At 44.9% G+C, this 24,912-nt stretch overlaps 1 protein-coding gene across 1 annotated transcript in view; it reads right to left on the bottom strand.

Moving 5' to 3' along the window:
- The window catches only part of LOC127660285 (zinc finger matrin-type protein 4-like), a 142,999-nt gene that overhangs the window by 88,620 nt on the left and 29,467 nt on the right, over nt 1-24,912 (bottom strand). The window contains exon 2 of the mRNA XM_052150415.1: nt 13,739-13,843. Within this exon, the coding sequence (XP_052006375.1) occupies nt 13,739-13,843 (105 nt within the window). The remainder of the gene's footprint in view (nt 1-13,738; nt 13,844-24,912) is intronic.

Below are 24,912 nucleotides of genomic sequence, written 5' to 3'. Positions count from 1 at the left end.
ACATGGCACATCGATGCGGTTCACGTGGCAGACAGTACACACAAAAGTTAGCAAGGTTTTTCCCTTCTTGAAGAATGAACAAGGCTAGAGTAAATATTATGTCCATTGATAATGATTTGGGTTGAAATTAATGGAAAATATTTGAGTTGCACTCCATGGCATGTCAAAATTTGAGCAGCCTTCGGTGTTGTAGGTGGGCGCCGACAACAGACGAGAGTGGCGGCCGCGGTGTGCATACATTCATAGAAAACAATGCACCATGTTGTCCGCAATGTTCAGCATTCAAATATAACCAACAGCAATGATGTCATCGTAATATATACTTAATGAATTGCAACTGGTGTTCTTTCTTACATCTGTTCACATACTGCATTTTGATTGGTCTTCTTTTTTAAATCCCTTTTAAATTAGGATTGGTCTCATCTTCCTTGCCTTCGCAAGAGAACTGACTGAAAATGTGCAATGATTGTCATGACCATGGTAAGGTGGCTTTGAAGAAGCATTTTATTTACACAACCCAAGCCTAAATCCTAAACTTTTGATGCCTTACAAGCACAGGTATTCCCTTCAGGAATTTTTAACTCACATTGCCTGCACTGAATATTATCTTGGTCTCTGTTGCAAACTTGCAGCAAATTTGTCACTAATTATTTTCACATGAAAATAAGATTGGAGAGGTTTGCAGCTTTTCACCAGTAGTGGGAACCTGCTGGAAACCTTTGGCAACAGCGGACAATTTGCCACTACTGGAAAGCACTTCTATGGCAAATTAGTTGCAACAATGAAGAGTTTGCGCAAAGCTCATTTGCATGTAAATATAATGAGTGGCAAATTTGCTGCAAGTTTGCCGCAAGGGTTTGCCAGAACTATAGATTTTTGTGAGGGCTACTCCACTTAAACACTCTGACTATTTTAGAGGAATCTGAGGATACCAAAGAGTTGGCAGTCACCAGAACTTTGAAAAATGCATGTGACTGCTCAGCTTTCAAAACATTTACAGCTGCTTAAGTTTCAAATTGTCAAGGTGGGCCAAGAGGGCAAAGACACAGCAACCTCCTTAAAAAAGCTGACGCAAAGACTTGCTTTAAGTTTCTAGGCTATCCAGATGGTGAACATTTCAGGTCTTTTTTTTTTTTTCAATACAGTAAACTTGTCTGTGTGCATACTTGGCTATAGTTTTGGGACAACATTTATTTGAAATTACCATGATCTTAACCAACCATCTTTCCCCAATCAAACAGATAGAAGCTCTACTTGACTAGAAAACATTAGCCCTGAGGCATTATGAATATGACTGCCAAGTGACCTTATTAGCCTTAAAGGAGACCTATTATGCCCCTTTTTACAAGATGTAATATAAGTCTCCGGTGTCTCCAGAATGTGTCTGTGAAGTTTCAGCTCAAAATATCCCACAGATAATTTATAATTCAATGTTGTAAATGCCCTTTTTGGGTGGAATCAAAAACACGTTGATTTTGTGTGTGTCTCTTTAAAATGAGCTGCTGCTCTCCGCCCCCTATGTATGAATATATATATATATATATATGTATATCTGGTCTCCGTGAATACAGTCAGAGACAATGGTAACTTTAGCTGCATTAGCCGTGAAATCAGCTAACAAGCACATTCGGAAAGGCGATTTGAAAACATTCACAAAATATAAAGTGCAATACTTGCATCTTCAGGATATAAAGCTGGAACACAAACAGTTGGTACTGATCCATGCTTGAGAATACATTTTTTTGAAAATCCTGCTTTATACTGACACTCATTCACAAAGCAGTCTGGTGTAAAGTGATTTGCACAAACATTTTTGTATGTTTTGGGGCACATTTCCTTCAAAAACAAAACTTGTCCACTGCGTCTTCAGTAGTTCTGATGACGGGAGTACATGAAGACTCTTATGTTCACTTTTACAGCCTTTTACAACATTGACAACACTACACTTATGATGCTTACGAAGCTGAGACATTATTCTTCTCACTGTATCTGCTCCAGCATGGGAAATAATGGCAGACTGTGTTTAGATCACTCAGGGGATCAATGATCATAGGGTGGAGTCCGTCACCAGTCGTGGGCGAGGCTTGCTCGAAAACCATTCATTTTGACACACTGCTTTTGATTAATAGAAATATAAGAAAGAGGAGTGGGTGGACTTTTAACATTGTAGGGTGGTTAAGTACACACACTGCCGACTCACATTTATGTACAAACGCCATGTAAAAGTTATTCTCTTTCTTTCTTGCAATTTTTTTATTTCTACCTTGTTTTCTTACATTTTTCTTTCTTACTTGCTATCTTGTTTTCTGTCTTTCTTTTTTCTTTTCTTTCTCTCTTGCTTGCTATCTTGGTTTCTTTCTTTAATACAGTATGAAATGTTTACTGACACAATTAGTACAGCTTTAATCATTAAAGCATGACACATATGGAACCTGTGATCTGTTGTCATGGATACACTTACATGAGATTTCAATTGAAAGATTAAAAACAAAACAAAACTTTCCAGAAACATCTAATTCTCTAGGATTGTTGTAAGAAAAGTTGGCATAAAAGCAAACTCATACTGCAGCCCTTCGATGAAGCTATCTGCAAAGATTTAAATTTAAATGACACTTGCGTTGAGTGATGAGTTGAAGCTTTCATTCTAGTTGAGTGAAAGTACCTTAAAGGGATAGTTCCCTAACACTTCCTAACAGTTAAATTATGGCGGAAAAATTCATTTTGGATAAACTATCCCTTCAAGGTTTAAAGGAGTACACTAGACAAAGTTTCTAGACGTCGGATAGATAGATTCAGCAACCTCAGCAAGATTTGGAGGGGAGTGAAGGCACAGCTGGGCTCACGGTGGCTTCTTTGGGATATTTTGAGCTCAAAGAGCGAAAGATAGAGGAGCTTTGTGGTCTCTGAAGCAGTCAGACTGGATCACACTGGTCCAGTGAAGAGCTCAAAACTGAGAGAGGATGAAAGAGACCATTGATGCACACAGAATGAGCTATAGAACAGGCACTGAGGGGAGAGGCCACATTTGGCCTGGGAGAGATTATATTTGAGGGTTTAAGAGGAAAAAGAGAGGAAATTATCCTTTATATAGCTATAAAATGTTTTATGATTAGGATGATGTCAAAGTTTAAATTTTACAGTGCCCCTAGGGCTGGGTGCTATTATGGTATTAATTGCGACATGACCTTGTGCAATTATTAATTAATAATTACATATCAATATAAGTTTACTATCACAGGATATCTATTTATTTCTTTACAAGGGAAACAAGTACTATATTCATACAAATAACTACTATATCATGTTGATTTTCTGTGCAATAATTTATGTGCTGTTGTTTCAGTGATTGACTTGATTCACAATTGACAGCTATTTGATGAAGGGTGTCACAATTAGGCTGCTTTAGTTAGTTCTGCCGGAACCAGAAACATTTCTCATAATCTATAAATCTGCAATAAATTTAGTGGCATCTAAGATAATATTATTCTATTTGTTTCCCTGTCGTATTCATATCCCGAGGTTACCAGAGCTGGCCAGATCCAGTTACGTTCCTGCTTAGTGTCGGACTCAACTGCTAAGTGTTGCTGAATGATGATGACAAACTACAGCTGATACTAGCCAGACATCATTTCAGTCTTTTATGATGGAATTTACAGGATGCACTCATGCCAACTCCAACCATAAGACATGGGATACTTCATATGTCATTGCATGAACCAGGATATAGGGAGGACCCCACCGGACCTGCCAATAATGCACCTCATTGATCTCTGCCTGCATCACCTTTGCCTACTGATGGACTACACTCTTGAAATGGAATACATAGACTATCAATTAATTGCCAACAAAAACCTTCATCTGCCAACTAACAAAGGACAATTGCATCTATGTGAACTTCTGCAATTAATATAGGATGGACTTTAAAGAAATTATTAATGAATCTTACAGTTCATACACATCTTTGTTTAAACACTGACCCTTAACACTTAATTTGTTTACACATTTTAAACCATGAATTGCACTGCACACAAAATAACTAATATTGGCATTACATTCATGTGGTTTAGCCAGAGGGGAACTGGCCCCCACAGTGAGCCTGGTTTCTCCCAAGGTTATTTTTCTCCATTAACCAACATCTTATGGACTTTTGTGTTCCTTCCCACAGTCAGCTTTGGCTTACTCACTGGGGATCTAAATACAATTATTATTTAATTATTAACTTTTATACTCATTTTACAATCATATTCAATCAATGATGACTTAAATGTTTAATTTTCTACTAAAGCATGATTTTCTGTAAAGCTGCTTTAAAATGATGTGTGTTGTGAAAGGTGCAATACAAATAAAAATGACTTGACTTTTTTGCTTATCACAATTTAAATTGCAAAATGTTTCAAAATAATCGCAATAGGATTTTTTGTCCAAATCTTGCAGCTCTAGATGGAATGTATATGTACAGTAGATGCTTTTATTGATTATAATATGAACGTTTTAGTATATGCTCCTACATTCTCTACATTTACATGGATAACAGATAGTGGGTTTTTGGGAGAAAACAGGGTTCCGGTCTACATGCACTGTATAATTGGCGTACTCTTTACTCCTGTATACATGCGGCTCAGTCTGAAAGCAGCTTTCTCCACAGCAATGTAATTTCCCCAGAACACTTGGGTATATAACAAACATGGGATCCGAGGAAGACTTCACTATTTTATTCTCTGTTGCTTTGCTTTATTTCCAGTTGCTGCTTGTTTGTTTTCTTAAGTTTCCATCGCGATATGCATGGAACTGCGCTGCAATAATGGGGTTTCCCTCTTACGTAAAACTCTGGGATTACCTCAATGTAGGAGCACATATACATGAACCTGTGAGACCGTCTATATTTTACTTTGGTGTGTGTAAATGGGTATAGTTTATAGCGTATGTGATGTTCCCACTGTTTGTTCCAGAAATGTTGAATTATTTCCACTGTATTGACTTGTTGGGCTCCATCATATGACGTTTGTTCTCCAGCCTGTTCCATGCACATGCGCACTTCTCAAAATCCTGTTAGAATGGCAATATGAGTTTTTACATGGCCACATTAAGCTGCATTCTCCGGGAGGAACCTAGGTGTGTTAAACTGCTTTCTCGTTATCATTTAAATGGCGTAAGGAAATCAGCAATCTCGTTTCTTAATGCATGTAAAATATACTTGAATGAGGAAATACCAAAAATCTTCTAAATGGCTAGTTAAAAGTACAATCAAATAACACTTCATATCAACAATAAAATCTTACAACAATTTATTTAGCTCAAATCACACACACACACGCACACACACACACACACACACACACACACACATACAAATACACATAAACACACACAAAAACATCATTCATGCTGGTTCAGCTAATATGCTTGTGCATTCTTGAGTGAACTGAATCTTGAATGTCTCTTTTAAAAATGTTTTTGGCTCTTTTAACTGTAAGGTGGGGCTTCCATTACTACTGCTGACCAATCTCGTCTTTATAATGTCTGCGTCTGAAACCAAGAAATTGCTGCCTCCGGAGGCTGTTTACGGAGGTAGCAAGGGACCAAAGCACATCCGAGATACTGAGATACATTCATCTGATCGATTTTTTAAGGCAGCATAGATGACTCTCTGATTTTGTTCTAAATTATTAGTCCAGCGGTTAGATTAGAGGTTTAGTTGGATTGAATGAACAGACACGTTACCTTTAATGGACACCAGATGTCGATAATCAGTTGCTGGTATCCTAGCAACGATGTGACATTATGCTGCCTCAGTAGCCTGTCCAAAACCAGTTTCTGGAGGTACCTTCGTTTGTAAACGCTGTCTGTTGAGTGACTGAATGATAGGGTAGCGAGGCAACAAGACAGCTACCTTTGGTTTCGGATGCAGCTAAAGTCTCTGATAAGCACTCTTGGAATGCCCCTTGTCCAATCAGATTAGAGGACTGGAACTAACTAGCGACTGCTACTATTCTTAAAGAGAGAGTACTGTTTTAGCACTTGTTTTATATATCAGCTGATTTTGAAGTGATAAAGAAAAATTAGGATCAACCTTTGCGTATTGCACAGCATTGCAGTTATTGAAACTAATCAGCAATCTTGGAAGCCAGTAAAAATATCGAGAGATATATAAAAGGAAACAGGGTGGAGAAATGGACAGGACAAAGAATCAAGTATGACGTGTAGAAAGGACAGAAGTTTCCAACCCAAATAGTGATGGGCAGCTGACAGATAAGAAGCTTTTTCTCAAGCTTTTAGTCTATCTCCGTTAGCTATCCATCAGATTATCAGCCATGCACACACACTCACTCACACACCATGAGGAATTGAAAGAGGAAGAGTTCCCAAGAACTCTTTTTATTCAAAAGTGCATTAAAGTTGGTGTGACAGGTGGAGAGAGATTGGTGCGTGCCAATCCCAGGGGAAGAGCTCTAATGCGTGCTGTGGTGCAGCAGACTCGTGTTATCACCAAGCATATCTCCATCTTTCTATCTGTTTCTCTCTCTTTCTGACTCTCTGACTCTCCAGGGAAATGGCCGGGTGAATCAGGGCCTGGAATGAACCGGCCACCAACCCAGACTCTTGTAACAGACTCAGGGTGATGAGTTCATCTGACATTCTAGTACATTTCTTTGAGGACATATAAAATTTTTTGGATACTGGGATTAAAAATCTGTGTATTTGTCTTCTGAGGTTTATATAGCATTTAGGGCAGGATAACTACATTATTTATGATATATTCACTGTTATTTTGTTGTTGATTTAAAATTAATCAACATTATTTTGCCAGTTTCACAAATTGAAAATTTTAATAGCATCTGTAACTTAAACTTATCTCTAGTTTAATTTAAATTTGGGAAGTTGAATTTTTTATATATATATATATTATTATTAATAAAATAACTTTTATATAGCTCTTATATTGGTGCATGGAAATATTTTTTTTTTAAATAGCATTCTTTCTTAGTATGAAAATATTGTATGGCATGCATTGATTATTTTTAACACCAACAGTGGTGTTTGGTTAAAATAATGTTCCCTTCCGAGGGAACTCGCACTGCGTCGTTGAAAACGACTCTTTGGGGAACGCTCCTTAGCGTGCGCCTCTGAATTATGAATGAAACTATTCCAGTCTTGATTGGTGTTGCGTCATGACGTAACGTGACGGCATAACCGGATGCATAAGTGACGCCGGCACACAAACACATTAGCTTTCGCTCTTCAGCAAGCGCTCTATGTCTATTGTTTGGAGGGGCCCGCTCTCGCCCTCTGGCCTGTTCGGCGACGCCGTTACATCGGTCGTCGACAGGTTTCAGGAGGCGAGGAAACAATCTGCGGTGTTCAAGCAGTTCCTCCCCCGTAGGGCAAAGTCTAAATCAAGTAGGGTGGGGCAAGCAGATCAGCCCCAGCCTTCAGTCAGCTCCTCGCACCGCGCAGAGCAAAAGGAGAGCGTTTCCTCTAGAGCCCCTCCTCCAGGAGCTTGGCAACAGAGGAAACGCTCCCAGCGGAAGCCCTCCAGCCAGAGGGGCGACCTGAGGGATGTCCTTAAGGCTAGGAGGGCTTCGGGAAAGAGGTCCTAACCAGGGTGGTAGAACCTCGGAGGGCTGTCCCCCCCGCTGCAGAGCAACCGAGGTTGTTCTCGCAGCGGAGTCCTCAGGGAATCGGTGTCGGTTTCCCGCCGTCTCTGAAGCTTCGGGTCACATCAATTTCCAGCGAACGCACACCGTGCCGTTCGTGTCAAAAAATAAAAAACACACATCAATTGTGGTCATGAGAACTGTGTCGACTAAATCCTGCCGGTGTTCCGCTTCAGGAAGTCGAGAACAGTGCTCGGAAAACACCCGAGACCAGCCTCGAGAGGCTGGTTCCCTTAGTAGATTTTGTAGAGGCATGGAATCATCTTCCCAACATATCTGCATGGGTCCTGCATATAATAAAATCAGGGTACAGACTGCAGTTCGAGCACCGCCCCCAAATTCTCTGGGGTGGTGCAGACTACAGTGGTTCCGGAGCGGGCTCAGGTGATGGAACAAGAAGTGCAATCTCTGCTGCTGAAGGGGGCCATAGAACGTGTTCCTCATTCAGACAGGGAGTCCGGTCTTTACAGCCGGTACTTTATAGTTCCAAAAAGGATGGGGGTTGAGGCCGATTTTAGATCTCAGAGTTTTGAACCGGTCTCTGAGGAGGTTCAGGTTCAAAATGCTTACTATTCCTGTCATCGTGAGTCAGATCAGATCCGAGGACTGGTTTGTCACGATAGATCTAAAAGACGCCTATTTTCATGTATCCATCCTTCCATGTCACAGGAGGTTCCTGAGGTTCGCTTTCGGGGGCGAAGCTTACCAATATCGGGTTCTTCCGTTCAGCCTAGCTCTATCTCCCCGCACGTTCACCAAATGTATGGATGCAGCTCTTGCTCCACTGAGACTTCAGGGCATCCGCATACTCAATTATATCGACGACTGGCTCATTCTGGCCCAGTCTTGAGAAATGGCGGTTCGGCATCGAAATGTCGTCCTTTGCCACATTCGAAATTTGGGGTTGAGACTCAACACAGAAAAGAGTGTGTTACAACCATCCCAGAGAGCAACCGAGGTTGTTCTCGCAGCGGAGTCCTCAGGGAATCGGTGTCGGTTTCCCGCCGTCTCTGACGCTTCGGGTCACATCAATTTCCAGCGAACGCACACCGTGCCGTTCGTGTCAAAAAATAAAAAACACACATCAATTGTGGTCACGAGAACTGTGTCGACTAAATCCTGCCGGTGTTCCGCTTCAGGAAGTCGAGAACAGTGCTCGGAAAACACCCGAGACCAGCCTCGAGAGGCTGGTTCCCTTAGTAGATTTTGTAGAGGCATGGAATCATCTTCCCAACATATCTGCATGGGTCCTGCATATAATAAAATCAGGGTACAGACTGCAGTTCGAGCACCGCCCCCCAAATTCTCTGGGGTGGTGCAGACTACAGTGGTTCCGGAGCGGGCTCAGGTGATGGAACAAGAAGTGCAATCTCTGCTGCTGAAGGGGGCCATAGAACGTGTTCCTCATTCAGACAGGGAGTCCGGTCTTTACAGCCGGTACTTTATAGTTCCAAAAAAGGATGGGGGGTTGAGGCCGATTTTAGATCTCAGAGTTTTGAACCGGTCTCTGAGGAGGTTCAGGTTCAAAATGCTTACTATTCCTGTCATCGTGAGTCAGATCAGATCCGAGGACTGGTTTGTCACGATAGATCTAAAAGACGCCTATTTTCATGTATCCATCCTTCCATGTCACAGGAGGTTCCTGAGGTTCGCTTTCGGGGGCGAAGCTTACCAATATCGGGTTCTTCCGTTCGGCCTAGCTCTATCTCCCCGCACGTTCACCAAATGTATGGATGCAGCTCTTGCTCCACTGAGACTTCAGGGCATCCGCATACTCAATTATATCGACGACTGGCTCATTCTGGCCCAGTCTTGAGAAATGGCGGTTCGGCATCGAAATGTCGTCCTTTGCCACATTCGAAATTTGGGGTTGAGACTCAACACAGAAAAGAGTGTGTTACAACCATCCCAGTGCACAACGTTTCTGGGTGTTGTGTGGAACTCGGTTACGATGCAGGCACGCATGTCTCCTGCACGCATCGAGTCCCTTATGGCGATGGTGTCCGGGTTAAAGCTAGGCCAGGCCATCACTGTAAAGCGATTTCAAAGACTGCTGGGCCTCATGGCAGCGGCATCCAACATTATACCTTTGGGCCTTCTACTACACATGAGGCCCCTCCAGTGGTGGCTGAAAGCCAAGGGGTTTTCCCCCAAGGGGAATCCATTTCGTATAATCACAGTAACGCGCAGATGCCTTCGTTCTCTGCTAATATGGAAGAAACCTTGGTTCCTGTCCCAAGGACCAGTGTTGGGAGCGTCATGTCGCTGGAAAACCGTTTCGACAGACGCCTCCCTCACTGGCTGGGGCGCGGTCATGGACGGCCGCTTTGCCAGGGGTCTGTGGCAGGACCATCATCATTCTTGGCACATAAACTGTCTAGAGATGTTGGCTGTGTTCAGGGCTCTTAGGAGCTTCCTTCCAGACATCAAAGGTTACCATGTCCTAGTACTTTCGGACAATACATCAGTGGTAGCTTATCTGAACCGACAAGGGGGACTCAGATCGCGCCCTCTGTGCAGACTGGCGCATCAAATAATTCTTTGGTCCCAAGGGAAAATACTGTCTATCAGAGCAATGTATATTCCGGGGGTTCAGAATCAGGGAGCAGACATCCTGTCGAGGCAGGGGCTGAGGCCCGGGGAATGGAGACTTCATCCAGAGGTGGTGAAGTTGATTTGGGACAAATTTGGACCATCGGAAGTGGATCTATTCGCGTCTCGAGAGACGTCCCACTGTCCACTTTGGTTCTCCCTCTCACATCCAGCCCCACTGGGGTTGGACGCCATGGTACAGGCTTGGCCGAGGCTTCGCCTGTACGCATTTCCCCCGATTGCTCTGCTCCCGGGCATCAGTCTACTTCTGGTTGCCCCGATGTGGCCGGCCCGAGTATGGTTCTCAGACATAATTTCACTCCTGATAGCTCTGCCATGGCAGATTCCTCTGAGGAGGGATTTGTTGTCTCAGGCAGGGGGCACAGTTTTCCACCCTCGTCCAGAGCTGTGGAAACTGTGGGTCTGGCCCCTGAGGGGGTTCAGTACCTAAATGCTGGTCTATCAGCGGGGGTGGTTGAAATCATACTTAACTCTAGGGCTCCGTCTACTAGGAGATTATATGGCCTCAAGTGGAATGTGTTCTCCACTTGGTGTAGAGAACATGAAGTAGATCCAGTCAACTGCCCGGTGGCTTCAGTTCTGCAGTTTCTTCAAGATCGTTTCTCTGCGGGTCTCTCCCCTTCCACACTTAAGGTTTACGTGGCGGCCATTTCGGCTTTCCATGCACCACTGAGTGATGGGCCTCTGGGGAGGCACCAGCTGGTCATTCGTCTTCTCCGTGGTACATGGAGGATGAGACCGACAACCAGGTCCAGGGTTCCTGCCTGGGACCTGGCGGTGGTTCTCGAAGGGTTATCCCTGGCCCCCTTCGAACCCCTTCAGTCGGCTTCGCCCAAGGACCTGACGTTCAAGATGGCTTTTCTCTTAGCTATTACCTCTCTAAAGAGGGTGGGAGATCTTCAAGCCCTGGCAGTAACACCAGCTTGCTTGGAGTTCAGCCCCTGGCAGAGTTAAAGCCATTTTGCACCCGAGACCTGGCTATGTGCCTAAGGTGCCTTCTAACACGGCACGGTCTCACGGTCCTGCAGGCTTTTCATCCTCCACCTCATGTGTCGGCAGAAGAAGAGAGGCTCCATTTGCTCTGCCCTGTCAGAGCTTTGAGCGTTTACCTCGAGAGGTCCTCTTCTTGGAGGAGGTCGGACCAACTGTTAGTGTGTTTTGGGTCACCTAAGAAGGGGCTCCCTGCCTCTAAACAAACCATTAGTAATTGGATTGTTCAGGCTATTATCTCGGCCTACAAGGTGCGCAATTTGCCTTCACCTTTGGCCATAAGGGCTCATTCAACTAGAGGCATGGCGTCCTCTAGGGCTCTCTTATCGGGAGTACCCCTCCAGGAGATCTGTGAGGAAGCCAGTTGGGCTACCACGCACACTTTCATCAGGTTCTATAGTCTGCACCTCCCTAGTATGCCTGGCGCACGTGTGCTCTCGTCCTAGCTGAGTGCTTGAGTTCAGTTTCACTCTAGGGCAGGCCTTTTTTCGGTGCGTGGCCTAGTGGGCATTCGTTCCCCAAAGAGTCGTTTTCAACGACGCAGTGTCTCGTTCCCTTCTCAGGGAACAAGGGTTATAGTCATAACCTGAGGCGTTCCCTTCGAGGGAACTGCACTGCGTCGCTGAAACGACTCTGGGAACAATGCCACTAGCCATGCCCTCAATGCCTGAGAGCGGCTTGCTTCATCACTAGGCTAATGTGTTTGTGTGCCGGCGTCACTTTTATGCATCCGGTTATGCCGTCACATGTTACGTCATGACGCAACACCAATCAAGATTGGAATAGTTTCATTCATAATTCAGAGGTGCACGCTAAGAAGCGTTCCCCAAAGAGTCGTTTTCAACGACGCAGTGTCGTTGCCTTCTCAGGGAACAAGGGTTATAGTCATAACCCGAGACGGTTTCTCTGATTAAAAAAAGAAAAAAAAATTTACACTCAAAAAAAATGTAGCAGTTAAATTTCATAACAAATTTCCATAAAATTAAATTGGTTAATCTTTAATCTAATAAAATTTGAAATCCCCAGTAAATTGTCATTTGTATAGTAAATTCCAACACATAATCAGACCACATACAAGTAAATCCAACCTATTTTCACATGAAATGCAGGACATCTGAGAGTGCTTACTGATCCTCTTACGCTCTGCTGGATTTTTGGACTGCCGCATTAAATTTTTTACACTCAAATTTAAAAGCTCCCTGTGCACACATACAGTGGACTAGTTTAATAAAAATTTGTCCCATTTTACAGATAACCCCCTACATTTTAAGAAATTGCAATAATGAATAAATAACATTATATATGTTTACAATTTTATGATAATTGTTTTTTTTATGTCTAAAGTTTAAAAGCATGCCATTTCAGCTCTGTGTCCTTAATTTTCAAGCAAAAAGCCTTATTTTATTTCACTGGATGGCAGCAAGTACTAGAACAAATATTTTTTTCTCTATCACCTTTCATCACATTATACTGATCTGAAATGTAGGTGGTGCTCTAACACATTTTAGCCCTCACCCATAGACAACCAGTCTTTTTTTGAAGTGCTAAGAGCTTCCACACAATTCTGTTTAATATATTGGCTTCTGAGTTGTCTAGAAGCCCTATCTAGGTGTCATTGGAAATAAGACGTGTTATTTAAACGTGTTATTTGTTATAAAATTAATCGCACTGAATTAATTAAATATTAACGTGTTAAATCGACAGCCGTAATGACTATATGATATATCTAAGTGCTATGTGAAGGATTTTTATATTTATTTAAAACAATTCTAAAACGTAACCTCTAGGTGGGTCCAATTTGCAACAAATGTTTTCAGGCCTTATTTTTTTATTTTATGTAACTAAATGCAAAAGTAACGGGGTTCTCTGTAAAGTTCAAATTTTCTAAGCTTTCAAATGATATCACATATGCCTAACTTATGCATCCAGGGACTTCAGGGTTTTAAGTGTTAAAACGGCTTGCCACATAGGGCCTCTCTGCAGAGTTTAAGAGGTTAAGAAGAGGGATCACGGGTATCAATGACAGAAGAGCTGAAGTGTTACCGTAACACTGTATATAGTTTATTGGCTCCCCGTGAGGCTTTGTCTAGCCAAACGATCTAGTTGAACAGACACGTTCCCTTAGCCACACTGATTTGTGTAAAGGAGTTTGTCCTCATTAGCTTGCTCGTTAATCTAGTGATTGCGTACTCCGTGGCCTAGTGAACCATGTGTGAGTGATGTAAATAATGCAGGGGGATGATTCTTTAATGGTCAATCATTAAGTTACTTATGGAGGGGTTGTGGGTTCTTGGGAAAGGTACACTGCATTACAACTTTAAAAGAAGCTCGTGAAAAATACATGAGAGAAGCATTTAGCTTACAACTGATTATTACATCCCAGATGATCAATTGATGAGAGACGCTTTTAAAGTAATGTGTGTCACACGAGTGTGCGTGAGATATATAGAGAGAGAGAGAGAGAGAGAAGGATAACTCACCTCGTAGTGTGCCACACGCTGGGACTCAGAGATCAACTGAGCATTGCAGATGTTACAGTAGCTCTCTGTAAAGAGTCCTACATCAACAGCTCCAGCAGACTTCATCTGAAAACAAACAAAACAACCATAAAACTGAATTATTTTGACCTTGGACTCGTTTAACAAATTTTTCAAAGTCAAGTCAAACTGTATTATATTTTTTGTCCAGTTGGTCAGTAGTCAAACAAACAAAACAAACAATTTATATATACAGTATATATATAATATGACCGTGGCATGATTGTTGGTGCCAGATGGACTGGTTTGAGTATTTCTGAAACTGCTCATTTCCTCCGATTTTCACACACAACAGTGTTTAGAATTTACTCAGAATGGTGACAAAAACAAAACAAAAAAAACATCCAGTGAGCAGCAGTGCTGTGGACGTAAATGCCTTGTTGATGAGAGAGGTCAACAGAGAATGGCCAGACTGGTTCGAACTGACAAAGTCTATGGTAACTCAGATAACCACTCACATGAATATGTGGTGAGAAGAGTATCATCTCAGAATACTATTATGAGATGTGGGTTGGCACTGTTTTGCTGGAACGAGGGAGACCTACACAATATTAGGTAGGTGGTTTTAATGTTGTGGCTGATCTATGTGTGTGTATATATATATACATATATAAACTCAGCAAAAAAAGAAACGTCCCATTTTCAGGACACTGTATTTTACATATAATTTTGTAAAAATCCAAATAACTTTACAAATCTTTATTGTAAAGGGTTTAAACAACATTTTCCATGCTTGTTCAATGAACTATATACAATTAATGAACATGCACCTCTGGAATGGTCGTTAAGAATCTAACAGCTTACAGACGGTAGGCAATTAAGGTCACAGTTATAAAAACTCAGGACACTAAACTCAGGACACTAAAGAGACCTTTATATTGAACACCAAAAGAAATATGGCCAGAGTCCCTGCTCATCTGTGTGAACGTGCCTTAGGCATGCAGCATGGAGGCATGAGGACTGCAGATGTGGCCAGGGCAATAAATGCAATGTCCGTACTGTGAGACGTCTAAGACAACACTACAGGGAGACAGCTGATTGTCCTTGCACTGGCAGACCACGAGTAACAACATCTGCACAGGATCGATACATCCAAATATAACACCTGCGGGACAGGTACAGGATGGCAACAACAACTGCCCGAGTTACACAAGGAACACACAAACCCTCCATCAGCGCTCAGACTGTCTGCAATAGACTGAGAGAGGCTGGACCTAGGGCTTGTAGGCCTGTTGTAAGGCAGGTCCTTACCAGACATCACCGATGTCGCCTATGGGCACAAACCCACCTTCGCTGGACCAGACAGGACTAGTAAAAAGTGCTCTTCACTGACAAGTCACAGTTTTGTCTCACCATGGGTGAAGGTCGGATTCGCAATTATAGTCGAAGTAATGAGCGTTACAACAAGGCCTGTACTGTGAAGCGGGATCGATTTGGAGGTGGAGGGTCCGTCATGGTACGTCAAATATATTAGGGCTGTCGATTTAACGTGTTAATTCAGTGCGATTAATTTTATTAAAAATAACACATAAAAAAAAATGTACGCAATTAATCGCAATGCCCCCGGACTGTAATAAGGAAGATTCCTGAGAAATACAAGCTTGTAGTACCACCTGTTTACTCCAGAGGGCAGTAAGTGAAACTTCAGCTGTATGGCAACTCGCAGTTTATACAGTGAACAAAAAAACTTCAGCAGACACAACACGATCATGCATTATGATCTTGCGTTCAAAACACTTGATGAAGCGCAAATCCAAACTAGGGGATCTCAAGATGTGTTCTAAGTATTAAACTATATTTAACATGACACAGTGACCTAAAAATTTGATGTTTATGAAGCAACGCACCCGAGACACTACACAAGCATGATGCAGGTGTACATTGACGGGTCCTTAAACAAGCCCTCATAATAAATCTATAACTGATTGACAAATTAACTTGTGAAATGGATTGCTGTGAACTGTAATAGAAATTGAAATGCTTGCAACTCTCTTAATCGTCACTCACACACAACACTGAAATAGCGTTCATCATGTGACATGCATGAGAGACTTGTAAATTGTTTACACTTTATTCTATTAGAGTTTGAGTTTAGCATGTTGCTTACCTGTTATGCTATACTCTGATAAGCACCAAAATACACAGCACAAACAATTATTGGGTGCAATAGTCCAATTGAAATGAGACAGAGCTATTTTTATCAATACTTTTTAGTAAATTTACAATCAACATGTCTCTTGATTTGTTTTCACTGCGCTTAACACAATGCAGGTTACATCCAGTGCTGCCTTAGAATTTACACTGAGATTGTGAGACAATTTTTCACTTAACGCTAAGAAAAGGTGTGCATGTTTTTCAGTCCTTGGCACATGCTTCTGTTTGTTAATAAGAGCTATGCAATGTGTAAAATAAGGAATATGGCAAATAAGGGGCACATTCATATATATAAGGCAAATAAGGAATACATTTGGAGTCTCTGGGGACATGGCAAAATTTGTCATTCTCTCTTTTCTTGAAGAAAACAAAGGTTAGTGACAAATGTTTTATTTCTTGCATTTGAAATGTTATCTTACACCACCGAGGCAGACTGGGAAGAGAACTCAGCCTTGGATTTTACATAGAAACCAGCCCAAATGTTGTTAAGCAAGGGGGATGCCGCTGTCCTTTTCTGCATTACGCGGCCCCCTTTGGCATATATCTGGCCCTGTTCAGCCAGTCGTGGCCCCGTTTTCCCACTGGGAAAAGTCCCGGTACACAAAAAGAGATGTTATGTAGAGTGACGGTCTCAGCCACCATTCACTTTCATTACAACTTTTTTTCCATATAATGTAATAGAATGGTGACTGAGACCTACAGAATATATGCCTAACATCTCCTTTTGTATCCACAGAAGTAAGAACTTCAAATTAGAAAAACATAAGGGGAAATAAATGATGACAGAAAACTATCCCTAATGTAGAGTTGTAAAGTTGTATTATCATTTAGCAGTTATTACAAAAGATTACTGGGCTTTGAAATCCTCAAGAATAAGATATCCAAGGAAACCCATCAAACCAATTTCTTGATGTATTACTGAAAAGCAAAGTGCCTTGAGAATTCAATATCTTTCTTTTGCCATTTGAGAGTGAGGGTGCATGATTCTGATGTGGAGAATCAATTATTCAGAGGTTTAATCCTGATTCTTGAGGAGCTTCTATGTGGAGCTGAGGAGGTCAGGTGTAGTGAGTGTGCAGAGATGATGGGTACAGATCAGCCTGACATCACGTCACACCGATGACTCACAGTCGCTGAGAACTTCAGATAAAAATGAAAAGAATCAAGCAGTAAAGGAACATAGAGTACACATTCAGATATCGTTCTGTCTCCATCATGACAGCTGAGAACATACTGGACCTTTACTTCACTAGGCTGCTGAATTACAAGGATAGTTCACACAAAAGTTAAAATGTTATCATCATTTACTCACACTCATGTCATCCAAACTAAGTGACTTTATGCCAATAGTGAAAAGTTTGTCTATCCAAGACTAATACTCCACCATCTCAATGTTTAAACAATTGTTGTCACTCAGTAGATGGTATCCTCCTATTAGAAACCGGTTGTTAAAATCTTGCCAAAAAATAAGCAGAGGAAAAAGATACTGTGGCATAATAAAGTTCATTTCTGATTCACTTTGCTGCCTTCATGATTTCTTACTATACGAGCTCTAAAAACAAGCCCTCCGTGTGCATTCAGACACAAAATCTGTTTCACACAATTTAATTTTAGAGATTATAATTGTATTGTGACACGGCAGTGATCTCTGAGCACACCTCTGCGCTAGTCTAATTGAATATGTTAGAATTTTTATTTCCTCCAAACGAGAGCCCTGTGGTAACATTTATTTTTTTTTTTTTCTGTATTTGCAGAGACTTAAGTCCTAAAACATTTATCCGTGCCAGTCTAACAAGAATACAAGCACAGATGAAATGAGCTCCATAATCATGATGAAAAAGTTATGTTATAAAGATTTCATACGACTGTAAACTATTACGTGTAATTAGTGATCAGGATGGTTGCTAGATGGTTGCTATGGCGATCTGAGCGTGGTGTCAAGGGTATTTTGGATGGTTGCTAGAGTGTTGCTAGATGGTTGTTACGATGTTCTGAGTAATTGCTAGTAGGTTACTTGTGTGATTTGGGTATGGTTGCTAGGAAATTTTGGGTGGTTGCTAGGGTGTTGCTAGATGGGTTCCTATGGTGTTCTGGGTGGTTTCTACATAGTTGCAAGTGTGATCTGGGTTGAGTTGCTTGGGTGTTTAGGATGGTGACATGGTGTTTTCTATATGGGTTGCTACTTGCTAGGGTGTTCTGGGTGGTTTCTAGGGTACTGCTAGAGTGTTTTGGGAGGTTGCAAATAGGTTGCTAGTGTGATCTGGATGGGGTTGCAGGGGTGATTTGAGTGGTTGCTAGATGGGTTGCTAGGGTGATCTGGGTGGTTGCTAGAAGGTTGCTATGGTATTTTGGATGGTTGCTAGGGTGTTGCTAGATGGTTGTTATGATGTTCTGTGTAGTGGCTAGAAGGTTACTTGTGTGATTTGGGTAGGGTTTCAGGGGTGATTTGAGTGGTTGCTAGATGGGTTGCTAGGGTGATCTGGGTGGCTGCTAGAAGGTTGCTAGAGTGTTTTGGGTGGTTGCAAGGGTGTTTTCTAGATGGGTTGCTACTTACTATGGTGTTCTAGTAGGTGGTTTCAAGGGTGTTACTAGTTAGGTTAATAAAGTGTTCTTGGTGGTTGCTAGAAGCGGGCTAGTGCGATCAGAGTTGAATTGCTAGTGTGTTTAGGGTGGTTACAAGGGTTTTTGGTTGGTTGCTAGGGCATTTCTATGGTGTTGATGTGGTCATCTGATTGGTTACTTACAGTAAGATAATTTTCTGCATTCAAAATCTACACCTACCAAGCACTTTATTAGGAACACCTGTTCACCTTCTTATTCATAAAATTATCTAATCAGCCAATCATGTGGCAGCAGTGCAATACATAAAATCCTGCAGATACAGGTCAGGAGCTTTAGTTAATGTTCACATCAACCATCTCATGTGATCTCAGTTATTTAGACCATGGCATGATTGATGATACCACACAGGCTGGTTTAAGTATTTCTTTAACTGCGTATCTCCTGGTATTTTCACGCACAACAGTCTCTAGAGTTTAATCAGAATGGTGCCAAAAACAAAAAACAACATACTGCTGCAGCCTATAGACGAGCTTGGGCGAACTTGCATCCAATGAGAGGCCTCCGTGCGCTCACTGCATCAAAGCCCGCCAAAAAGGGCGTGACTAGAGTGCATATAAGCGTAGTTCGTAGGCTGGAACCCTGGTTTTCATTGACTGAAGCGAAAAGTCGCTCGTGGCGCGAGCACGGCCGGCTACGCAATACTCGTTCCCTCATCTAGAGAGAACTGAGGTTACGTTAGGTAACCGATACATTCTCTTACGAGAGGTTCTCTCGTATTGCGTAAGCTAGCTTACGCTACGGGAACCCATTGTCAATGCCGTGCGCGCCAAGCATCCACTGTATGAGCCCCAGGGAATTAAGGGGGAACCTGGGGGAGCCCTTATGAGTGGGGAAATAAGATTTGGCCGGCAAGAATGCGGGTCAGTGTTTGTGTAATATATAAGCACATAGTGGGAAGGGAACGACAGAGCGGCGGTGCCGGTCTGTGTGGAATGTGTCCCATCAGTGCAGCTCACCAGGGGAGCTGTAGTGTATTAAACCGCTAGCAGTTTTGCCTGCAGAGCGGGCACTTCCATATTGTAAAATCTGACAAATGTGGAGGGGGAAGTCCATCCCGCTGCCACACATATGTCGTGAATGGGAATCCCGCTGGACCATGCCCACGAGGATGCCATGCCTCTAGTGGAGTGAGCCCTAATGCCCAACGGGCATGGCAGGTCTTTTGACGCGTATGCAGCGTCCACTATCCATCTAGATAGTGTCTGTTTCGAGGCGGCGAGACCTTTGGTGCGCCCTCCGAACGAAACGAAAAGCTGCTCAGAGCGTCTGAAAGCGGCGGAGCACGCGGTATACAATCTCAGTGCTCTGACTGGGCAAAGGAGATTGGCGTCGCGTTCGCTATCGGATGCTGGTAGCGCCGATAGGGAAATGACCTGTGCTCTGAAAGGAGTACCGATCACCTTGGGAACATAGCCGTGTCTAGGTTTTAAAATGACCTTGGAGTCACTTGGTCCAAACTCAAGACACGCAGCGCTGACAGACAGCGCGTGAAGGTCTCCCACACGTTTGACTGATGACAGGGCAGTCAGAAAAATGGTTTTGAGTGAAAGGTATTTCAAATCCACGGATTGAAGTGGTTCGAAAGGGGGGGCTTTCATAGTTTCGAGAACTATAGAAAGATCCCAGATAGGAACCGATGGGGGCGCGGGGTTCATCCTTCTAGCTCCCCTAAGGAAGCGGATGACCAGCTCGTTTTTTCCCCATGACTGGCCGTGCAGGGGTTCAGCGAACGCCGCAACGGCTGCCACATACACTTTGAGCGTGGATGGGGATCTGCCCTTATCCAGCAGCTCTTGTAGAAATACGAGCAGCGACGACACCCCACATGTCCGCGGGTCCAGGTCTCTGTCGGTGCACCATTTTGAGAACACAGACCATTTTGACGCATAGAGTCTTCTTGTGGAAGGGGCTCTAGCGTGTATAATGGTATTTATTACTCCTGGCAGAGCGACGGGTAGTCGTTGATCACCCACGCATGCAGCGCCCAGCGCTCTGGGTGGGGATGCCAGATTGTGCCGCGAGCTTGAGAGAGGAGATCTGCTCTCACTGGGATGGGCCACGGTGCTGTCAGTGACAGCTGCGTAAGCTCCGGGAACCATGTCTGATCCTCCCAACGCGGGGCTATGAGGAGCACCAACGCGTTTCCCTGATCCTCTGCATTACCTGTGGCAATCGCGAGACAGGGGGGAAGGCGTAAAGCGGGCGCCTGGGCCAGTCCTGGGCCAGCGCGTCCTCGCTTTTCGAGAAAAATATCGGGCAGTGAGAGTTCTCTTCTGACGCAAAGAGGTCTATCTCTGCTCTGCCGAATAGGTGCCATAACGTCTGGACTGTTTGAGCGTGCAGGGACCATTCCCCTGGGGGAATATTGTCTCTGGACAGTCTGTCCGGGCCGTCGTTCAGGTGGCCTGGCACGTGCGTCGCCCTCAGCGAGCGCAGGTGGCACTGGGACCAACTCAGTATGCGTTCCGTCAGATGGAAAAGGTTCCTGGATCTGACACCGCCCTGACGGTTTAGGTAGGATACCACAGACCTGTTGTCCGAACGAACCAGGACGTGGTGACCCTGAATGACCGGGAGAAAGCACACGAGCGCGTACTCGACCGCTATCATTTCCAGACAATTTATGTGAAGGAGCTTTTCCTGAACTGACCATAGGCCGAAAACCGGAGAGCCCTCGCAGACCGCGCCCCAACCCGTGTTGGACGCGTCTGTCGAGATGACTTTTCGGCGAGATACAGCTCCCATTGTCACTCCTCGCTGATACCACTCGGCCACTGTCCAAGGCTGCAGAGCTGAAATACAGGTCTGAGTCACCTTGATGGGCTGGCGGCCTGTGGCCCAAGCCCGGCGAGACGTGCGGGTGCTTAGCCAATGCTGAAGCGGGCGCATGTGCAGTAAACCCAGCTGAAGTACTGCTGCGGCTGAGGCCATGTAACCTAGCACTCTCTGGAATTTCTTCAGAGGCGTGAGGCTGTTCACCTGAAAAGATGCGGCTAGTCGGTGAACACGGCGCGCGCTGTGTAGACAAGCGAGCCGTCATTGCCACGGAGTCTAGTTCTATCCCAAGGAAGGAAATTGTCTGACTGGGCTGTAGTGAGCTCTTGGTCCAATTGACTGCAAGACCCAAACTGTTCAGATGGCTGAGGAGAACTGCTCTGTGAGACAGAAGCTCCATATGTGACTGAGCCATAATCAGCCAGTCGTCCAAATAGTTCAGAATTCGCAAACCCTGACTCCGCAGGGGTGCGAGCGCCGCATCCATGCACTTCGTGAAAGTACGGGGTGCTAAGAACAGGCCGAACGGAAGGACGGTGTATTGATAAACCTGGCCGTCGAAGGCGAATCTCAAGAATGGCCTGTGACGGGATTTATCTGAATCTGAAAGTATGCATCTTTCAGATCGAGAGAAATAAACCAGTCCCCTGGCGCACATACGCGAGGAGTTTCCTGATTGTAAGCATTTTGAATGGTCTTTTTGCAAGCACCTTGTTCAAAACCCTGAGATCTAATATGGGTCTGAGGCCGCCGTCTTTCTTGGGAACAAGAAAATAACGGCTGTAAAGCCCCGACTCGCTCAGAGAGGGTGGCACTTTCTCTATGGCCCTTTTGCACAGAAGGCTTGCTATTTCTGAACGAAGCATGCACGCTGCTTCCGTGTTCACAGTGGTTTCGAGCCGCAGTATTCTGGAGCGAGGAGGGCGGCGATCGAACTGTAGCAAATAGCCCTGTTGTATTGTGCTTAACACCCACTTGGATATCCCTGGAATAGCTTCCCACGCTTTGAAGCGTAACGCTAGAGGGTGAATGGCCAATTCGCTCTGATTGCCGCACACAGAGCGCTGAACAAAATGTGTGAGCGCGTTTAGTGTGTTTATGCATGATTGCTCGCAGACAGCATGAACAGGCTGTTTTGTAAGTGACTTCCCGATTGGAATGAATGGGGAAAGAGTCACATCTGTTACGTGATGCACAAGCATAGTCATGGGCACGGGACTTACACACAGAGGAATGTTTGCTGGCCGTGTAACAGAGCGGGCAGAGAATGGGCGCACGCGACGTATTCGTGGGCGCATTTATTGACTCTAGCGCTCGAGCGGTTCAGTAACCGCTTTATGTGAGCGTGCTCTGGTGGGGACACGAGACATGCAGTGCTTGTGTGCAGAAGAGAACACTGGATTGTGGGCATGTTTTCTACACATAGGGCTGGTCGTGTGACAGAGCGGCCAGAGAATGGGCGCGTGCACGCATTTGTGGGCGCCTTCATTGACTCTGATGCTCGAGCGGTTCGTAACCGCTTTATGAGAGCGTGCTCTGATAGGGGCACGGGATGTGTTATGCTTGTGTGTAGGGGCGAACACAGGGTTGTGGGCACATTTTCTACACATAAGACATGTTTGCTCTTTACAAGATTTATTTGGGTCGCCGTGAAAACGGCGTTTGAGTGCAGGCAAGCGGGCAGTGTCACCGGCTTGTTGGCTGCTAAATTCACCACTGCAGTAGCCTGAGAGAAGGGGACTGACAGGGGGCGAAGCTTTGACGGTGGTCCGCCGCGGCGGGACTGAGCCGTCGCTTGTTCAACAAAGCTAGGAGGACTTCGGTTGTTCAGGTTTCAGCGCAATCTTAGGCCGAGGCCCGCGGGGGGGCGGTGGTCTACGGCGGCTGTCTGAGCGCGATCTGGGGCGGCCGCCCTGTAGGCGCTGGGAAGTCTGGCTTTGTTGAGCTGGGCACTGTGAAGATGCTCGTGCAGGAGGCTGGTTACGTGGGCGGCCTGCAGAGGAGCTAGCGCGGCGAGGCAGGAAGAGATTCATGGCTTGGGTGGCTTTCCGGGGGGATGGAAGAGTAGCCCTTCTCGGCGGCGCCGTCCACTGAAGCGAGAGCAGTGGAGACGTGGGATCGAGTCCTGGCCGAGAGAGGCGCGTTCCACGATTTAGAGAGCTCGGCATGGAGTTCCGGCAGGAAGGGAGCGGCCCGGGCCGCGGTGATGGCTTTGAAGAAAACAGCCGTCGAGTCTGTTGGGAGCCTGCACAGGGGGCGGTGACCACTCGAGCCCGAGGCGGTCGATGGCCTGTGTGAGGAAGCGTATCAGTTCCCAGTTCCCCTTCGACTCTGGCGCGGGTCCTGCTGGATTCCTGGGCCGTTGAGGAGGCTTGTGACCACTCCTCGCTGTCCGAAGCCATGATGGAACAGCAGCCTTTGTCCTCCGCCTCGCTCTCCGAGGTGGCAGCAGTGCGGCCGCTCGGCGGCAACTGCGTGTCCCGGGGGGGCGGGGAGGGTGAACGCGATGCTCGAGGGAGGGGCTCCGGCGAGACAGTCGCTTCTAAAACCGGTTCCGGTAGCCTTTGGGAGCGGCGCTTCTTCCGGCGTGGCGAAACAGAAGGCGGCGCGGCAGCTCCGGTTTTGCATACTTCGAGTCGAGCCCGCAGGGTCGACATCGGAAGCTCCTCGCAGAGGTCGCATCCGCCGTCAGCGAGGGCGAGCTCTGCATGCCCCAGTCCTAGGCAGAGAGTGCAGATGATGTGTCGGTCTCTGGCGCTGAGAGGAGCGCGGCATGAGCCGCAGGAAGTGCGAGGCATCTTTAAAAAGACGCTAGATACTCTTTTGTGAAGTTCGCTGAGGAACTTAGCTTGCTCTAAAAAAGGATACGTCGCCGGATGGCGTAGCTCGCAGGATGGCTGAAGGTGGCGAAGACGGCCGGCTTCTTCGAGCGCTGTCCATGCTTGCTAGATGCCCCTCGAACGGCGACGCGGCTTCCAGTTCAGTGATGCGAAGAGCTTCGCTGAAGAGATGAAAATCAGGGTTCCAGCCTACGAACTACGCTTATATGCACTCTAGTCACGCCCTTTTTGGCGGGCTTTGATGCAGTGAGCGTGCGGACGCCTCTCATTGGATGCGAGTTCGCCCAAGCTCGTCTATAGGCTGCAGTAGTTGCCGCAGAGCAACCAATGAGCTCGCTAGCTAGCCCGCTCAAGGTCTGCAGCTGCCGCACTGCGTTGACAATGGATACAAAATTAAGGATAATTTTTTGGCTTCAATATCTCAGAAAAGATGAATCTTTCCCGTAGCGTAAGCTAGCTTACGCAATACGAGAGAACCTCTCGTAAGAGAACAAGATTCATGCAGAGTGTCATGACAACGGCAGAGCAGCTCTGATGCAGCATTTTATTTACACAGAACCAAAGTCTAAACCTAAGCTTACCTAAAACTTTTAACACTATATTTTTGTTACCTTGTACACACTGATATGTCCTTCAGGAAATGCAAATCTAGTTAGATATATTCCTCATAATCTCTTTCTTTTAATGACATTTCAAAGCCACAGGTACAACACCTTTTACAGCCCA

This window comes from Xyrauchen texanus, chromosome 20 (genome assembly GCF_025860055.1).
Source record: "Xyrauchen texanus isolate HMW12.3.18 chromosome 20, RBS_HiC_50CHRs, whole genome shotgun sequence".
Lineage (NCBI taxonomy): Eukaryota > Metazoa > Chordata > Actinopteri > Cypriniformes > Catostomidae > Xyrauchen > Xyrauchen texanus.
Note: the sequence above shows the minus strand (reverse complement) of the source record. Positions and strands in the feature narration are given on the sequence as shown.